The sequence below is a fragment of the Pelobates fuscus genome, chromosome 2 (assembly GCF_036172605.1).
Source record: "Pelobates fuscus isolate aPelFus1 chromosome 2, aPelFus1.pri, whole genome shotgun sequence".
Classification (NCBI taxonomy): domain Eukaryota; kingdom Metazoa; phylum Chordata; class Amphibia; order Anura; family Pelobatidae; genus Pelobates; species Pelobates fuscus.
The window spans coordinates 343800953-343816369 of NC_086318.1; the positions used below are offsets into that span (position 1 = coordinate 343800953).

General features: G+C 41.6%; 1 protein-coding gene across 3 annotated transcripts in view; it reads left to right on the forward strand.

The window, feature by feature from the left end:
* The window catches only part of STXBP5 (syntaxin binding protein 5), a 422331-nt gene that overhangs the window by 293557 nt on the left and 113357 nt on the right, over positions 1 to 15417 (forward strand). For all 3 annotated transcript variants that reach the window (XM_063443591.1, XM_063443592.1, XM_063443593.1), the window contains exon 9: positions 12669 to 12747. In XM_063443591.1, the coding sequence (XP_063299661.1) occupies positions 12669 to 12747 (79 nt within the window). The remainder of the gene's footprint in view (positions 1 to 12668; positions 12748 to 15417) is intronic.

Here is a 15417-nt window from a genome sequence, read left to right on the forward strand (position 1 = left end):
AACATTCTGGACACTGAAGGAAAAATATATCACTCAAGGCTGTTTTATCTCCACAAATTTGTGAGTGACCAATTATGAATACATAACAGTGCCAGTCTCCACACAGTTATACGCTATGCTGTTTTGTTTTATTTGTATTTAGCTGTTCTTTACATCTCTGATTTGACTTTCTGGTACTTTCTGGAACTCCTTCTGTCCTGATCATCTTTTTGCTATCATTCACCGACACTTATCTAATCCAAACAATATTCCGTGGTCATTGTTGTATATCAGTGAATTTATATCCCACTAACTTTTGGCATACTGCTTGATGTTGTCCATGTAGAGTAGGTAGTTGATGGTAGCTCCATTCTTGAACCTGTGTCCATATCCACCCTTTTTAAAAGGGGCAAAAGGGGTTGATGCCTATGCAGAACAGCATTGGGTATAGTGCATCACCTTAGTATATGCCACATTTTGATGTTCATTTGTGTTTATTATTGTGGAGTTGGCTTCTATAGTAGTTTTTCACGTGCCCATCAAGTTCTTGATAAAGACTCTTATTGTTGTGTTGACCTTGTATAGCACCAAGCATTCCAGTAACCTTGTGTTTCATTGTGTCATAAGCTTTCTTGTAGTCAATCTAGGCTGTGCACAGATTGGTCTGTCTGGTGTTAGAATGCCGTGTGCTTGGTGTACCAACCGCTGGTGTTTTCAGCCTCTGGTGGTCTTTCCAATCCCCCTTTCAGTGTTGCTCATTTATGGACTCATATGCCCTTGGATCTTGGAGACTGTGGCACCTGACAGGATCTTCCATGTTGTGGGAAGACAGGTGATTGGTCAGATGTTGGTGTTCCCTTGTGAGGGTTAGTCAGTCAGGGTGGTTCATTTGTGCTGCTAGGCATCCATGCTGCGTTGTTGTTCTTGTTGTTATTATTATTCGTATTTATATAGCGCCAACTAATTCCGCAGCGCTTGTTAATTTTATTATCCAGTAGGTGTGGATCCTTTCAGGTCCCTGAACTGAGCAACTCTTCATGTGAGCTACTTGTTGAATATCTAGCCATGAGGCATTGCTGTTATATGATGCTTCTTTATCACAGATGTTCTTCCAGCACTGTCCAGTAGGGATCGGCCGATATTGATTTTTTAAGAGCTGATACCAATAATCTGTGAACTTTCAGGCTGATATCTTACCGATATTATGTACATTTACCGTATTTATTTTTTTGCAAATCTTTTTTATTAAGTGATAAATGCACAAAATATACATGCCAGTCAGATTTTTTTTTTATGGTTTCAAGAATATTTATGTGTGTGTAGTGGATGCAGTGAGAGTATTTGATTAGTTAATGCAGTGGGTTACTTGTCTCTTAGTGCCCCCCCATTTCCCTTAATGTTCCTCTCCCTTCTCTTTTAGTGCCCCCCCACCTCAGTGTTCCTTTTCCCTTCCCTCCCCTGTACCTTAGTGTCCTCCCTTAATGTTCCTCTCTCCCCCCTAGTTTTCTCCCCCCACCCTCCGTCCCATAGTGTTCTTCACCCCCCCCCCCTTCTCTGTCTCATAGTGTTTTTCACCCCCCCTTCCCTGTCCCATAGTGTTCTTCATCCCCCCTTCCCTGTTCCATAGTGTTCTTCACCCCGTCCCAAAGTGTTCCTTACCACAACCTTTACATAGTGTTCCTTTCCACCCCACCCCCCACAGTGATCCTTACCACCACCACCACCCCCTCTCTCCCTTCCTTGGTCTCGCTCCCCGGTGTGTCTCCTGGTAGCGTGGCTGAGCGGAGCAGTGTGCATCGCGGTACAGGAGATTCAATCTCCTGTACCCGGCTGGACTGACAGGAAGTGCTCTCTGTGAGCACTTCCTTTCAATCTGGTCGGGTACAAGAAACAAAAGTTACTGTACCGTGGTGCGCACTGCTCCGCTCGGCCATGCTACACAGAGTGCCCACCTCCTGTCTGTCACTCCGATCTAGCATCCCCCCCCCCCCCAGGCTGGTGTGCCCCAAGGCCGCCGCTTGTTCAGTCTTTGCTCTGGATTGGTTTTGGGTTGACATGTGGTTACCCTGCAGCCATGTGGATGGTTCTTTGGTAAACAGGGCTTTTCTTCTCTTAGCCTTTGGTGTATCTGCACAGTCTGGTTGCTTATTGCTGTCAGCCTTTGCTTAGCACTTCCAGTGCCTCTGGTATGGGCATACTCAGTAGCCAGGATTTATATTTGATCTTTCCACCTCTGTGAAGTTGACCCAGCTTACTAAACTTCCTTACGTGTTGTGTTTATATATATATATATATATATATTATTGACATAGATGAAGAAATAAGGGAAGCACTCTCCGGTCTTAATAAATGGTTACTTGTTATTTTATTCCCAAAAAAAAGGATTTACATTCTTTGATCGACGTTTCGACCCCACAGGGTCTTCCTCAAGACCCTGTGGGGTCGAAACGTCGATCAAAGAATGTAAATCCTTTTTTTTGGGAATAAAATAACAAGTAACCCTTTATTAAGACCTGAGAGTGCTTCCCTTATTTCTTCATTTATATCCTTCAACGTGGGATAGCACCTAGGCATTCAAAAACTACATTATTGAGACAGGGTGAGTGCCAAGTTTTATTTGTTTTGTCTATATTATTGATATAGAATATATGTATTAAGACTGATTCGAAATCTTCCCATATTATTTCCTTTCACTAATATACTGGGTACTGTGCTGGGGGTTGTGACATCTTATATCTCTCTGCTGTTGTCATGCACATTATTTTATTTATAAACTATTTTACCAGGAAAGATATATTGAGATTTCTCTTGTTTTCAAGTATGTCCTGGGTCCACAAAACATTGCATTGATACAATAGGGTACAATAAAATACAAAAACAAAATTAATACACAATATATACAAAATGTTAAATAGAACAGGTAGGAAATATATAATCAACCATGACAAGTGCATTCTGTTTTGAGGTATGTAGAGACTTTAGGCTTGGGGAACATTTGAAAGTGTGCGGGAGGTTGTTCCATAATTGTGGTGCTCTGTAGGAAAAGGAGAATCGGCCTGCTTTCTTTTAGTATTAAGGCATACTAAATAAAGTACTGGTACTGGATCGGAGGTTATAGGAGGTGGGAATAGCCGGGGAGAGCATTCTACTCGGGTAGGGAGGGAGCTTCCCATAAAAGCTCTTACACAAGGCTGGAAAGATGAAGAGTGCATCTGGATTCCAGCGACAGCCATTTTAGTTCTTTTAACATGTCACAATGGTGGGTCCTGTAATTACATTGTAGCACAAATCGGCAGAACGAGTTATACAATGTAGTTTATTAAGGTGGGTTTGCGGTGCAGGTGCATATACTACATCCCCATAATCAATGATTGGCATCAGCATTTACTGTACAATGTTTTCCTTTACTGTAGGGCTTAGGCAGGATTTGTTTCTGTGCAGGCCACCTAGTTTTGGATAAAGTTTAGATGCAAGTTTTTCTATGTGGAGGCCAAAAGATAGATTGAGGTCTAACAACATACCCAACTATTTGAAAGAGTGGACTGCGGTCAGTGTGCCATTTGATTTTGTTTTGATGGGTAGGTGGGAATTTTGTAATTTGTGCAATTTAGGTACTGTTCCAAAGAGCATTGTGACAGTTTTGTCAGTGTTTAGGAAGGGCTTGTTTTTTGCGATCCACTTTTCTCACAGATGTTCTTGCTAATGGGAGAGGCAGAAATACATGTCAGTCATAAGTAGCACCTTCAGCACAAAGGTGTCACTCCCATCAATATTAGACAGTAGGAGACTCACACCTACTGTATGTCTAGGTAGTGCACTAATAAAGAAAGACACTAGGTAGAAGTATGTGCTACAATCCATATTGGCTGGAATGCCAAAGCATTGAAATTCATAAGCATTCCAGCTGCCCAGAAAATATATCTGTATATAAAAATCAATCGTGATATACAGAGATATAAATAATGGTAAAGCATGTGTAGGGAAAATGATTGTATTGTAGTTCTGAAGACCAGTTAACAGATTTTCAGATAGGATGTCTCCTGAATAATTGAGTTGCGTTTGCAACCCTCTTCAGACACCTTTATCTTAACTACAAAGTCACTTTTTTTTTGTGACGAATAAAATAGTCCAAGTTAAAATAAATGTAAGTATTATTCAGTAAAAATGTAACTTACTTGGAGTTCAGTTTTTAGTCACCTCTCTGAAGGGAAAATTGCTTATTGGATTTTTAAAGATGACTCTTTTCTAAACAGATTCTTCTGGCAGATTGATGAGGAACAATTTTGAAACACATTAACTTGTCATTTCTAAAGCTTTTGAAATCCTTACCTGCTAATAAGTGAACAATCAAAAAAATCTACAGGAAAATAATGTGATCGGAAACAGCTTCTCTAACTTTGTTTTGTCTTAACTTTAGAGACATTTTTTATTCCTTTTTAAATGTACGGTTCTGATGCTCTAATTATAAAAGTCTTAAAATGGCACTGTGAGCCTACAGCTCATGGAAATAAGTGTGCTTTATATCTGTGGGTGCCATACCCTGATTTCTTCCTATTTTTATCTATTTATTTTTTGTCAAACTGTGTGAGATGTATTCCAAAAGCCAGGCTCTCCAGAGTACCCATAGCATTCCCCAATAACCAGCCTCACTGATATTTCAGCAACTACACTTTCACATTTCTAGGTCCGAGTCCATACAGCTTTGGATGACAATGATAGGCAGTGAGTGTTTGGCTAATCCTTCTTCGTGCTTGGACAATATAACACTTTACTACGGTTTGAAAAAGACAAGTAAATAAATACAGAGGATGGTGACTCTTTTAGATCAACCGCAGAAACCAGCTGAACTTGAAGGAAGCAAGTCTTTTTTCAGCTTTTGTAATTATGATGTCCGTCTAGATGAGCTGTAGTGATGATGATTAGAGTGTCCCTCTACATAAAAATCATAAAGCACTAACCTCTTCTTAAACTAAATTGTGTATAAACATTTTTTTTTCCATGTATTTTGCAGGATTAAATGTAGTCCTTTAAACTTCACTTTCCCTCATCTACATCGTTTGCACTCTTGTTATGTTGGGTAGAGCAGCATTGCCCAATTGGTGTTCCACTGAACCCTAGGGTTCCGCAAGAACAAAACTGGGGTTCTTAGGGCCACCTGATGGATATTGTTGAACAGTATTGGATGCTGGGAGAATGTGACAGCCTGTCACTTCCTCCCAGACATAGAGATAGCTGCGCTGGATGCAGAGAGGCAGCAGCTTGGAGTGAGCTGCTTCCAGTCTCGGCTAGCAGCACTCAAAGCAAGTCACCCTCGTGCAGAAAAAAGTAAGCGAACAGGAGGGTGACTGCAAATATAAACATTATGACTGTTAAATCCAAAGGTCACTACTCCATACTAATTCTTCTTGACCTCTCTGCAGCCTTTGACACCATTGATCATGCTCTCCTTCTTCAAACTCTTCAATCACTCGGTCTCTGTGACTCTGTCCTCTCGTGGTTTTCCTCTTCTCTCCCAACGCTCATTCAGGGTCTCCTTTTCTAATGATACCTCCTCCCCTCGTCCTGTCTTGGTTGGAGTCCCCCAAGCCTCTGTCCTTGGTCCCTTTCTATTTTCTCTTTATACTTCCTCTTTTGGCAAACTCCATTACCACCTGTACTCTGATGACACCCAGATATATTTCTCCTACCCTGACCTCTCCCCTGCCGTCCTGCAACATGTCACTGCTTGCCTTTCTTCCATCTCTGACTGGATGTCCTCCAGCTTTCTGAAACTCAATCTCTCTAAAACTGAGCTCCTTGTCTTTCCTCCTCCTAATACTGACCTCCTCCCCCCCCCCCCTCCCTCCCACCCCTTTCACTCTCCCTTCAAGTTAGTTGTATCCACATAAGTCATACACATACTTGATTCTGGTCTCACCTTTGAGCCTCACATCCAGTGTTGCCAAATCCTGTAGATTCCATCTTCAAAACATAGCCCGCATCCCCCCCTTTTTTACGCAAGCTGCTACCAAGGAGCTTATCCATGCTCTAGTAATTTCCTGCATGGATTATTGTAACTCTCTCCTAATTGGTCTTCCCAAAAGCCGTATTGCCCCGCTACAGTCTGTAATAAATGCTGCCACCAGACTGATTTTCCTCTCTAGTCGTTCCTCTCTCACCCCACCCTTTTGTCAGTCCTTACATTGGCTTCCTGTATCTTATAGGAGTCAATTCAAAGTGCTAACCCATACCTATAAAGCACTGAACAATTCTAGCTCCTCTTATATCTCTTCACAGATCCATAGGTATGCCCCTTCTTGGCCTCTCCGCTCTGCCCGTAACCTTCTCCTGTCCACTGCTTGCACCCGTACGGCCAACTCATGCTTGCAAGACTTCTTGCGGACGGCTCCTTTCCTATGGAATAGCATGCCTACTGCTATCAGACTCTCCTCTAGTCTTCAATCGTTTAAGAAGGGCCTTAAAACACATCTCTTTAGGAAAGCTTATGGCCTCCCAGAGTAACCTTTACCTCACATACCTGTCTCTTGCTCTCTCCTAAAGGGCAGCACTTTACTCGTTCCTCCAGCTCTGCTTCACTCCTACCTTTATTTGATTGCTATTTCCTGTCCTAATGTGTTTTATACCCCACCTCCTATAGACTGTAAGCTTGTTTGAGCAGGGTCCTCTTCAACCTATTGTTCCTGTAAGTTTTCTTGTAATTGTCCTATTTATAGTTAAATCTCCCCTCTCATAATATTGTAAATTGCTACGGAATCTGTTGGCGCTATATAAATGGCAATAATAATAATGACGTGTGTATATGTGTATCTCTGTGTCAAGGTGTGTATAGATCTGTGTGTGTATGTATGTATTTGCTGACATTCCAGCATGCAAACACACCCCTGCAAACACAAAGATGGCATACAAAGACACCCCTGAACGCCAACTCCAAAATTATATACAAACACCAATACTACACCCAAATGTACATCTGCATTTAAAATCTAACACTGCATTTGTGTGCAGTGGTGTGTTTGGATGTAAAGATTACAAACACACCCCTGTATTAACCCCTTAAGGACAACGGGCGTGCTATGCCGTCCTTGGGCACCCGGCTCGCAATGGGGGACTAACCTGACATCCGAGGGAGTCCCCCTGCTGCCGATTCTGCCCTCCTGGGCCATGTGATTGTGAGGTCCTTGCGAGTACCTCAACATCACATGGATGGAATAGCCGTCCATAGCAGTGCCAGCAGGGGAAGTGCCTAGAATAACAGGTAGTCCTCCTGCTGCCTGAAGAAAAGTAAAATTAAGATTTAAAACCCTGTAAAATAAAATATATACTTAGATCATATCTATAACATATATATATGATCTAAGTATATACACCCTGTTCCAAATTATTATGCAAATTATATTTTTCTCATTTACCTAAATAATTGATGTAAATAAGTCAGCATAATTCTCATGTTATCAACTATTAAGAGTACAAATCAAATTTTATTGAACAAACCTCCTAATGATAACAGTATTTTTTAAACAAAAAACTTTCAATGCACTGTTCCAAATTATTACGCACAGTAAGTTTCAAAACACTGTATAGGTTGTAAAGAACTGAAAATTGTCATTTGTTGTGTTTGCAGCATAGTTACATAAATCAAAAGCTATTTCAATCAAACTTATAACAACATTCTAACTTTTTAAACATTTTAACATGTCACGTTACATTTTAACATAGGACCCCTTATTTGATAGCAGCTTCACATGCCTTGCATGTGAGTTTTTTGACAGTTTCTGCTTTAATTTGTTTGCAAGATGTCAGAATAGCCTCCCAGAGCTGTGGTTTGGATGTGAACTGCCTCCCACCCTCATAGATCTTTTGCTTGAGGATGCTCCAAAGGTTCTCAATAGGATTGAGGTCAGGGGAGGATGAAGGCCACACCATGACTTTCTCTCCTTTTATACCCATAGCAGCCATTGATGCCGAGGTATTCTTTGCAGCCTGAGATGGAGCATTGTCATGCATGAAGATGATTTTATGACGGAAAGTATAGTTCTTGTGGTCAGTCAGAAACTCCACATACTTTGCAAAGGTCATCTTTAAACTTTTAGGGACCCTAAAGGGGCCGACCAGCTCTCTTCCCATGATTCCGGCCCAAAACATGACTCCACCACCATGCTGACGTCGCAGCCTTGTTGGAACAGGATGGCCGTCCACCAACCATCCACTACTCCATCCATCTGGACCATCCAGGGTTGCACGGCACACATCAGTGAACAGGACTGTTTGAAAATTAGTCTTCATCTATTTTTCTGCCCAATGCAGCCGTTTCTACGTGTGAGCATTGGTTAGTGGTGGCCAAATAGAAGGTTTATGCACAGTTGCAAGACTCTGGAGGACTCTACACCTTGATGTCCGTGGGACTCCAGAGGCACCAGCAGGTTCAAATATCTGTTTGCTGCTATGTAATGGTATTTTAGCAACTGCTCTCTTGATCCGATGCATGGATCTGGCAGAAATCTTCCTCAATGTGCCTTTATCTGCACAAACCCGTCTGTGCTCTGAATCAGCCACATATCTCTTAATAGTGTGATGATCACGCTTAAGTTTTTGTGATATATCTAATCTTTTCATACCTAGTCCAAGGCATTGAACTATTTCACTCTTTTCGGCAGCAAAGAGATCCTTTTTCTTCCCCATATTGCATGAAAATGGTGCTCTGCTTAAAGGGACACTCCAGGCACCCAGACCACTTCTGCCCATTGGAGTGGTCTGGGTGCCATCTCCCACTACTCTTAGCCCTGCAAGTGTAATTATTGCAGTTTTTTTTCTAAACTGCAATAATTACCTTGCAGGGATAACTCCACCTCTAGTGACTGTCTACTAGAAAGCCACTAGAGGGCGCTTCCTGCATCATAGCACAGAAAACCTGTGCTAGAGCATCGCTGGACGTCCTCACGTGTGAGGACCTCCAGTGTCGCTCATTTCCCCATAGAAAAGCATTTTCAATGCTTTCCTATGGGGAGCTCTAATGCGCATGCATTAGGTCTCCCTGGCCGGTGGGCGGGATCAGTCTCGCCCACCGGCCGACGTAATCACTGGGAGGAGCGGCGGCGGAGGAAGAAGCAGCGACGTGGGACATGTCACTGCCTCTGGTAAGTAACTGAAGGGGTTTTCACCCCTTCAGCAACCGGGGATTGGGAGGTGGGAGGGAGAGGGGACCTGCAGTGCCAGGAAAATTGATTGTTTTCCTGGCACTGGAGTTTCTCTTAAATAATGTGGAACACCCTCCTTTAGTAGATTTTCCGTAAATTGGGCTCACCTGGCAATCTAATTATCACAGGTGTCCGAGATTGTTTTCAGTGATCAAAAGAGCCCTGAGACACCATGCCATCCATGAGTTAAAGGGAAACTCCAGTGCCAGGAAAACAATCCATTTTCCTGGCACTGGAGGGTCCCTCTCCCTCCCACCCACCAATCCCCGGCTACTGAAGGGGTGAAAACCCCTTCAGTCACTTACCTGAGGCAGCGACGATGTCACTCATCGTTTTCTCCTCCTTCGCGCCGCTCCTCCTACTGATTCCGTCGGCCGGTGGGCGAGACTGATCTCGCCCACCGGCCGAGGAGACCTAATGCGCATGCACGGCAATGCCGCGCATGCACATTAGCGCTCCCCATAGGAAAGCATTGAAAAAGATTTTCAATGCTTTCCTGTGGGGAAATGAGCGACGCTGGAGGTCCTCACACAGCGTGAGGACGTCCAGCGACGCTCTAGCAAAAATCAGGAAGTGACCTCTAGTGGCTGTCTAGTATTATGACATGTCAAGCAGAACTAAAAAAAATCGTAATTTCTTAATTTTTTTTTACGTTTTATTTATATTAAATTATGTTTCATAGCTAAATATCTGATGTTAAATGAAAGCTCTATTTCTCCTGAATAAAATGATATATAATAAGTGTGGGTGCACTTAATATGAAAGAGGTGAATTACGGTTGAACAGACATATCGTCAAATTTCAAGTTTTGTTTACGTTTTATTTTGATCAAAACGTGTACATTTGGCTCAGTTCTTAAGGGGTTAAAATGCTAAAATGATTTACAAACAGCAACTCTACACACAGACGTAAATCCAATAAACGTATTTGATTTTTATGAAGCCCGTGAGTGCAGCCTGATCTGTGAAATATAATATATATATTATACAAATATTTACTTTTTTCTTTTTTTTTTGCTGTGTTTATATTTTAAGATAAAGAGCACGTGTGGTTCAACAGGTGTAGCAATCTCCCAAAGCTAACCAGGATTCTATGTCCTCTATTCATCCTTATAAATGTATCCCGAGGAATCAACCAGTCCTTTGAATGAACACAGGGCAGTATATTTGAGAAATTACATTGGATTTCTATTAACAGACTAGCAGAAAGGCAAGACCCTGAGTCACATCTTGACAGCTGACATAATTCATATGGCATTTCCTTGAAGACCCCCAATACAAAGTTTTACCAAAGACTCCCTTTGAATTAAAAGAAAGTGTTCTTCACAGAAACTCAAGACTTTAAGCAAACCATAAAAACGTAACAGACAAATATTGGAAGGATGTGTGTTCTGTTAGAAGTCATGGAGGTCTTTTGGTGACCCAATCTGAATGTTATTAGGGCATGATGGTGTGTCCATCCTTGAAATCCCTTTTCTTCTTATTACAGCTTTTTTTTTTTAGAAAAATGTCAAGTAGTAGGAACTGCCAAGTGACAATTGCTCATTAAGGCTTAATAATGAATTCATTAAATCTACAGAATCCTCACAGGCATATTCTATTGCTATTCTACTTAAAACAGAACACTTTGGTAAATCTGCCCCAATCCTTTTTCCGCTTTCTGTTTTCGCTAAGCTGACCAAGCTTATAACAGTGATTGACACCGAGCTCTGATGAAGGTGCCTCTAGTCCTGGGATAGAGCTAATTATTGAGCTGTTTTACATTTAACTTTATTCTTTAGTACTCGCAAACACATATTTGTTATATATAGGTGATACATAAACATAATATTAAAAGTTCTGGGATGTGAAATTTCCAATTTAACTCCAGTCTGTGGTGTTTTTTTAAAAAAAAAATTAATATCTTTATACACAAATCAAATCTTTTATGTTTCTTATAGAATAAAGCATAGCAGTGATTATCATCATTTTTTTATTTTATTTTTTAAACCCGCTAGGTGTTGAATACAGCTTTAGAAAAAAAAGATAGGTGTTTACTATTCAGCAGGTTCTGGTAATTTTTTATTTATTTATAAAAATAAATAAAAAATGTATACAGTCTTGAGGAGAGCTCTTGAAATCTATGTGCGTTCCTAAAATAGAAGTGGGAGGCAATTACCCACTGGCACAAACTGTGTACCTCTAAAAGCTTTTCGCCACTAAATTCATCCATTGTGAGGAAAAAAAACATTTTATTGTTATGTTAAAGGGAAAAAACATTTTACTTTAAGGGACAGTAAAAACTAAAAGGAAAATTGAGTCAAATTTAATTAAATATCCTATGTTTTCAGGCAGTGTATTTGTCTGTGAAATGAATGCCTTTGATGTAAGATCACTGACTTTTTAAAGATTTAAGTAAGTCATGGATTTGCGTGCTATGCAGGTAATGATTCCAAAGCACTGTGAGTAACAGAAGAAAAGATGTTTGTTACAAGCAGTTATAAAATACATAGCTGGAAATATTTAACCAATTTTACCACAAAATTCTTACTTGCCTTTTCCAGTTTTTTTCTTTTCTCAGTCTTTCTCTTTTCTCAGTCTTTCATGTGATCACTGAAGTAATGTAAAACCACAATAATTGATCAGTATTCAAGAATGGAACAATCAGCAGAAACGTTCACTTGGATTCCACGATGACGTCTTACTGAAACTCAACTGCTGATCATTTGTTCCTTTTCTAGCTCACCTTTAATACCTACAAAGCATAATAATAAAACGTGTTTGAACATATACTCCTTAAATCATCCCCCTTTACTTTACAACACATTTTATTTGGTTAGAATTTTTTTTCAAAATATTGTATTGCTGCGTCTTTCTAAAAAAGCTTTCAATAAAAATAAATTGAAAGGAAATAAAACATAAAGTATAAGATCACCTGGCTTGAAATAGCCAGGTTTTACAGTGGCAGCCACTAAACGCATTAAAACATTGCAGTTCTGCAGGAAAGTGGAAGTGTTTTAACAAAAAGGGTTACAATTATATATTGAGATGAAGTGGTCTGGGTCCCTCTAAAGTCACTTTGGGCTGGGAGGCTAATTATCGATGATTTTTACAAAATATAAGCAGAATCAAGTGAAGTATCTTTGTTATAAAAATGAAATAGGAAGTTAACTTGTCACTCACCATTTTTCGTAATAGCATGTTGTCATTAATATTCTTTAAATATGCATATTCTTTGGTGTCCATTCTCCTAAAAAGTTACCGTAATTGCGAGGCATTGAAATCTTCTAAGTTGCAAATATAGTCAAATGTTATAATTTTTCCATGGCAATTTTTTTTGGCCTAAAATTTCACGTTCAGTTTTCACTTCACCATGTTTTAACTGTGAATAAAATATTTTTTTTTTCTCCTTTTAATATACTCTGCCTTTCACTTCAAGTGTATTCGTCACCATATGTGCACAGACGTTATGCTGACGTAGTCATGTGTAGAACTCATGGCCTTTTTTGTTTTCCAGGTAAACAAATAAAGGATGGGAAAAAGCCAGAACCTTGTAAGCCTATCCTCAAAGTGGAATATAAAACAACAAAGTTTGGGTGAGTGCTATAAATGTTAATGAAATACATAGGCTTGTCTTAATAACTAGTATGTTGCATACTAATGTTGAGCAATGTGGTAATTCAAAATACAGAGGAAGAACTACAAGACCCATCCAATCTATTACAGATCTAGTACATAGTATGGGGCCTTTGTGATAACACTCTACATCCAAACATTGGATATAAACTCTGCATTCTAGAGTGGTCCCAAGGGCTTGGGGAGGCAGGGACATGATTGGGGACACAATAAAAGCAAAGAGGGCTTGCCAGGCTGACTGCTATCCTCTCTGGCCAGCCTCACCCAAGGTCACCCATGTGCTGAGCACTGTTGCAACGACCCTGCCTATAATCTCAATGACATAGAAGCACTTTGCCCAGTGGGAGCTCTTCTACTGACGTGCTTGCACTGGGCATGCTTGAGACATTTCCTAGTTCTTCCCAGATGCAGAACAGGAAACAGAACTGGGATGGTGGGACAGGAGACAAAAACTAGGACTTTACTTTTGAGTTATGGACTATTGAGAGGCATTTTACACATACAGGTTAAAGGACCAGTTTGGGCACCATAACTACTTCATCGAAAGAAGTTATGGTGCCAGAATGTTGCTGGCACACCTTTAGGAGTTAGACTATGGGGGTAAACTGTTCATAAATGGTTTAAGTGTCAGAGCCAGGTCTTTATTATTTGTATTATTATTATTATTATTTTTATTTATTTTTAAATTCTTTATTTTATTGTGCAAGGAGTAACATACATGCATGCAGTGCCACGACAGCATTAGCAGGCTTAATAGAACAGTGTTATACATGTGTGACATTTGACATAACTGCACATTTTATAGATTTTATGGGTCAAGAGTAATACAGATATATTCATGGTAGCTACCTAAACAGGCTAGTACTAATACGTGATGGTGTCAGTGCAGATTGACAGTTACAATACAAGTTTAGTAAAGAGTAATAGGTTTGAGTAATGTGAGTCTATGCTTGTACTGACACTTGTGGTGCTGGAATAAAACATAGGTTATATGCGTCGTTTAAAATGATTATAGTATGGGTTTAAGCAGCTGGAAATAGTAGCTTTTCCTCTCAAGCTAGGTATATATTGCATAAGCTTAATCCAGACCACCAATTCTGCTATGCTAACCACATTTTACCAGGGTTAAATAGGCATATATAGTGCTGAGTATGAAATCCAAACATAAAAATGAGTATTGCAAGTTGGGCTAGGATAGTCACTGGGTTTGTCCTGTGGATGAAATCAGACAAAGTCCTGAGTGGAGCATATTCGAGTTGGGCTGTGCAGTAGGGGACCAGTGTGGATTTGTGAGGTCCATACCCTGTGCTGGCAGGCTGTTTGTGCCTCAGAAGGGGATCTGGGATGGAGGTGCAGCCATTGCAGTGCGTTTAAGGTGGGCCCAGTGGAATGCTGATGCTCTTCTTTTTCGGCCCAATATCTGTGCTGTAGGCATCCCTTTGGTCTGTTCAATGTGGTCGGCCGGCACTTCTCTGGGGCAGGTGTCTGTAGAAGTCGGATGGCGTTGGATGGCTGCCTCTGCAGCAGGCTCCATCTTACTGGTAGGTCGCGCATGTGGCAGGCGTGCGGCAGCCATCTTGAGGGATGCCGCCGGAGAGTGTGCCGTTGCAGATTGCTGGCTTGCGGCCCTGCTTGGAGTGACGGTAGTTGCTTGGGCAGACCGGGATAACCCCCCCGGTCCAGAGGGGGGGGGGGGGGACGCCAGACACCGGCAGGAGACCCGGGAGAGCGGCCGTCTCGTCCCGGCTCAAGCTTCCACCCGCCTTGGGCCTTCGTCGCCACTGTGGGTGCCGGGCTGACACCTAAAAGGTATCCTCTCGTAGCTCCCGATCCAGGGATCATTGTGATCTGCTTAGCGGGTGGGTGGGGGGGTGAGCCCCCAGTTAGCCCCGATTTTCCGGCCCCAAAGCGGGAGCTCAGACGGAGCATGTCTGATCCCGTCGGCGGTCCGGCCCCGCCGTATTATTATTATTATTAATAAAGCACCAACAAGTTCCGTAGCGCTGTACACTAGATGGACTAACAAACCCGTATTTGTAACCAGACAAGTTGGACACAGAGGAACAGAGGGATTGTTCCATAGGAACGGTGCAGCCCTAGAGAAGTCTTTAAGGCGAGCATCAGAGGTAGGAGTTCGAACAGAGGTTAGACGTAGGTCTCCAGCAGAGCATAGGGGCCTAGACAGGACATATTTGTGTATTAGTGAGGATAAGTAGGTTGGAGCAGACTATCAGGATCTTAAATGTAATGCTATATCTTACGGGAAGCCAATGTAGGGACTTAAAGGGGAGAAGCATGGGAGGTGCAGGCGGACAGGAAGATGAGCCTCACCGCTGCGTTCATTATAGACTTTAATGGGGCAAGTTGGGAACACGTAAGACCACTTAGAGGCAGATTACAGTAGTGAAGGCGAGAGAGGACAGCGGCATGAACAAGCACCTTTGCCGTATCAGGCGTTAAATATGGTCAGATGCACGCAATATTTTTGAGATGGAAGCGGCAGGATTTGGCGAATGATTGGACATGAGGGGTGAAGGAGAGGTCGGAGTCAAAGAGAACACCTTGGCGGTGAGCCTTAGAGGTAGAGCGGATGGTAGTGCCATTGACTTGGAGGGACACAGACAAGGGAG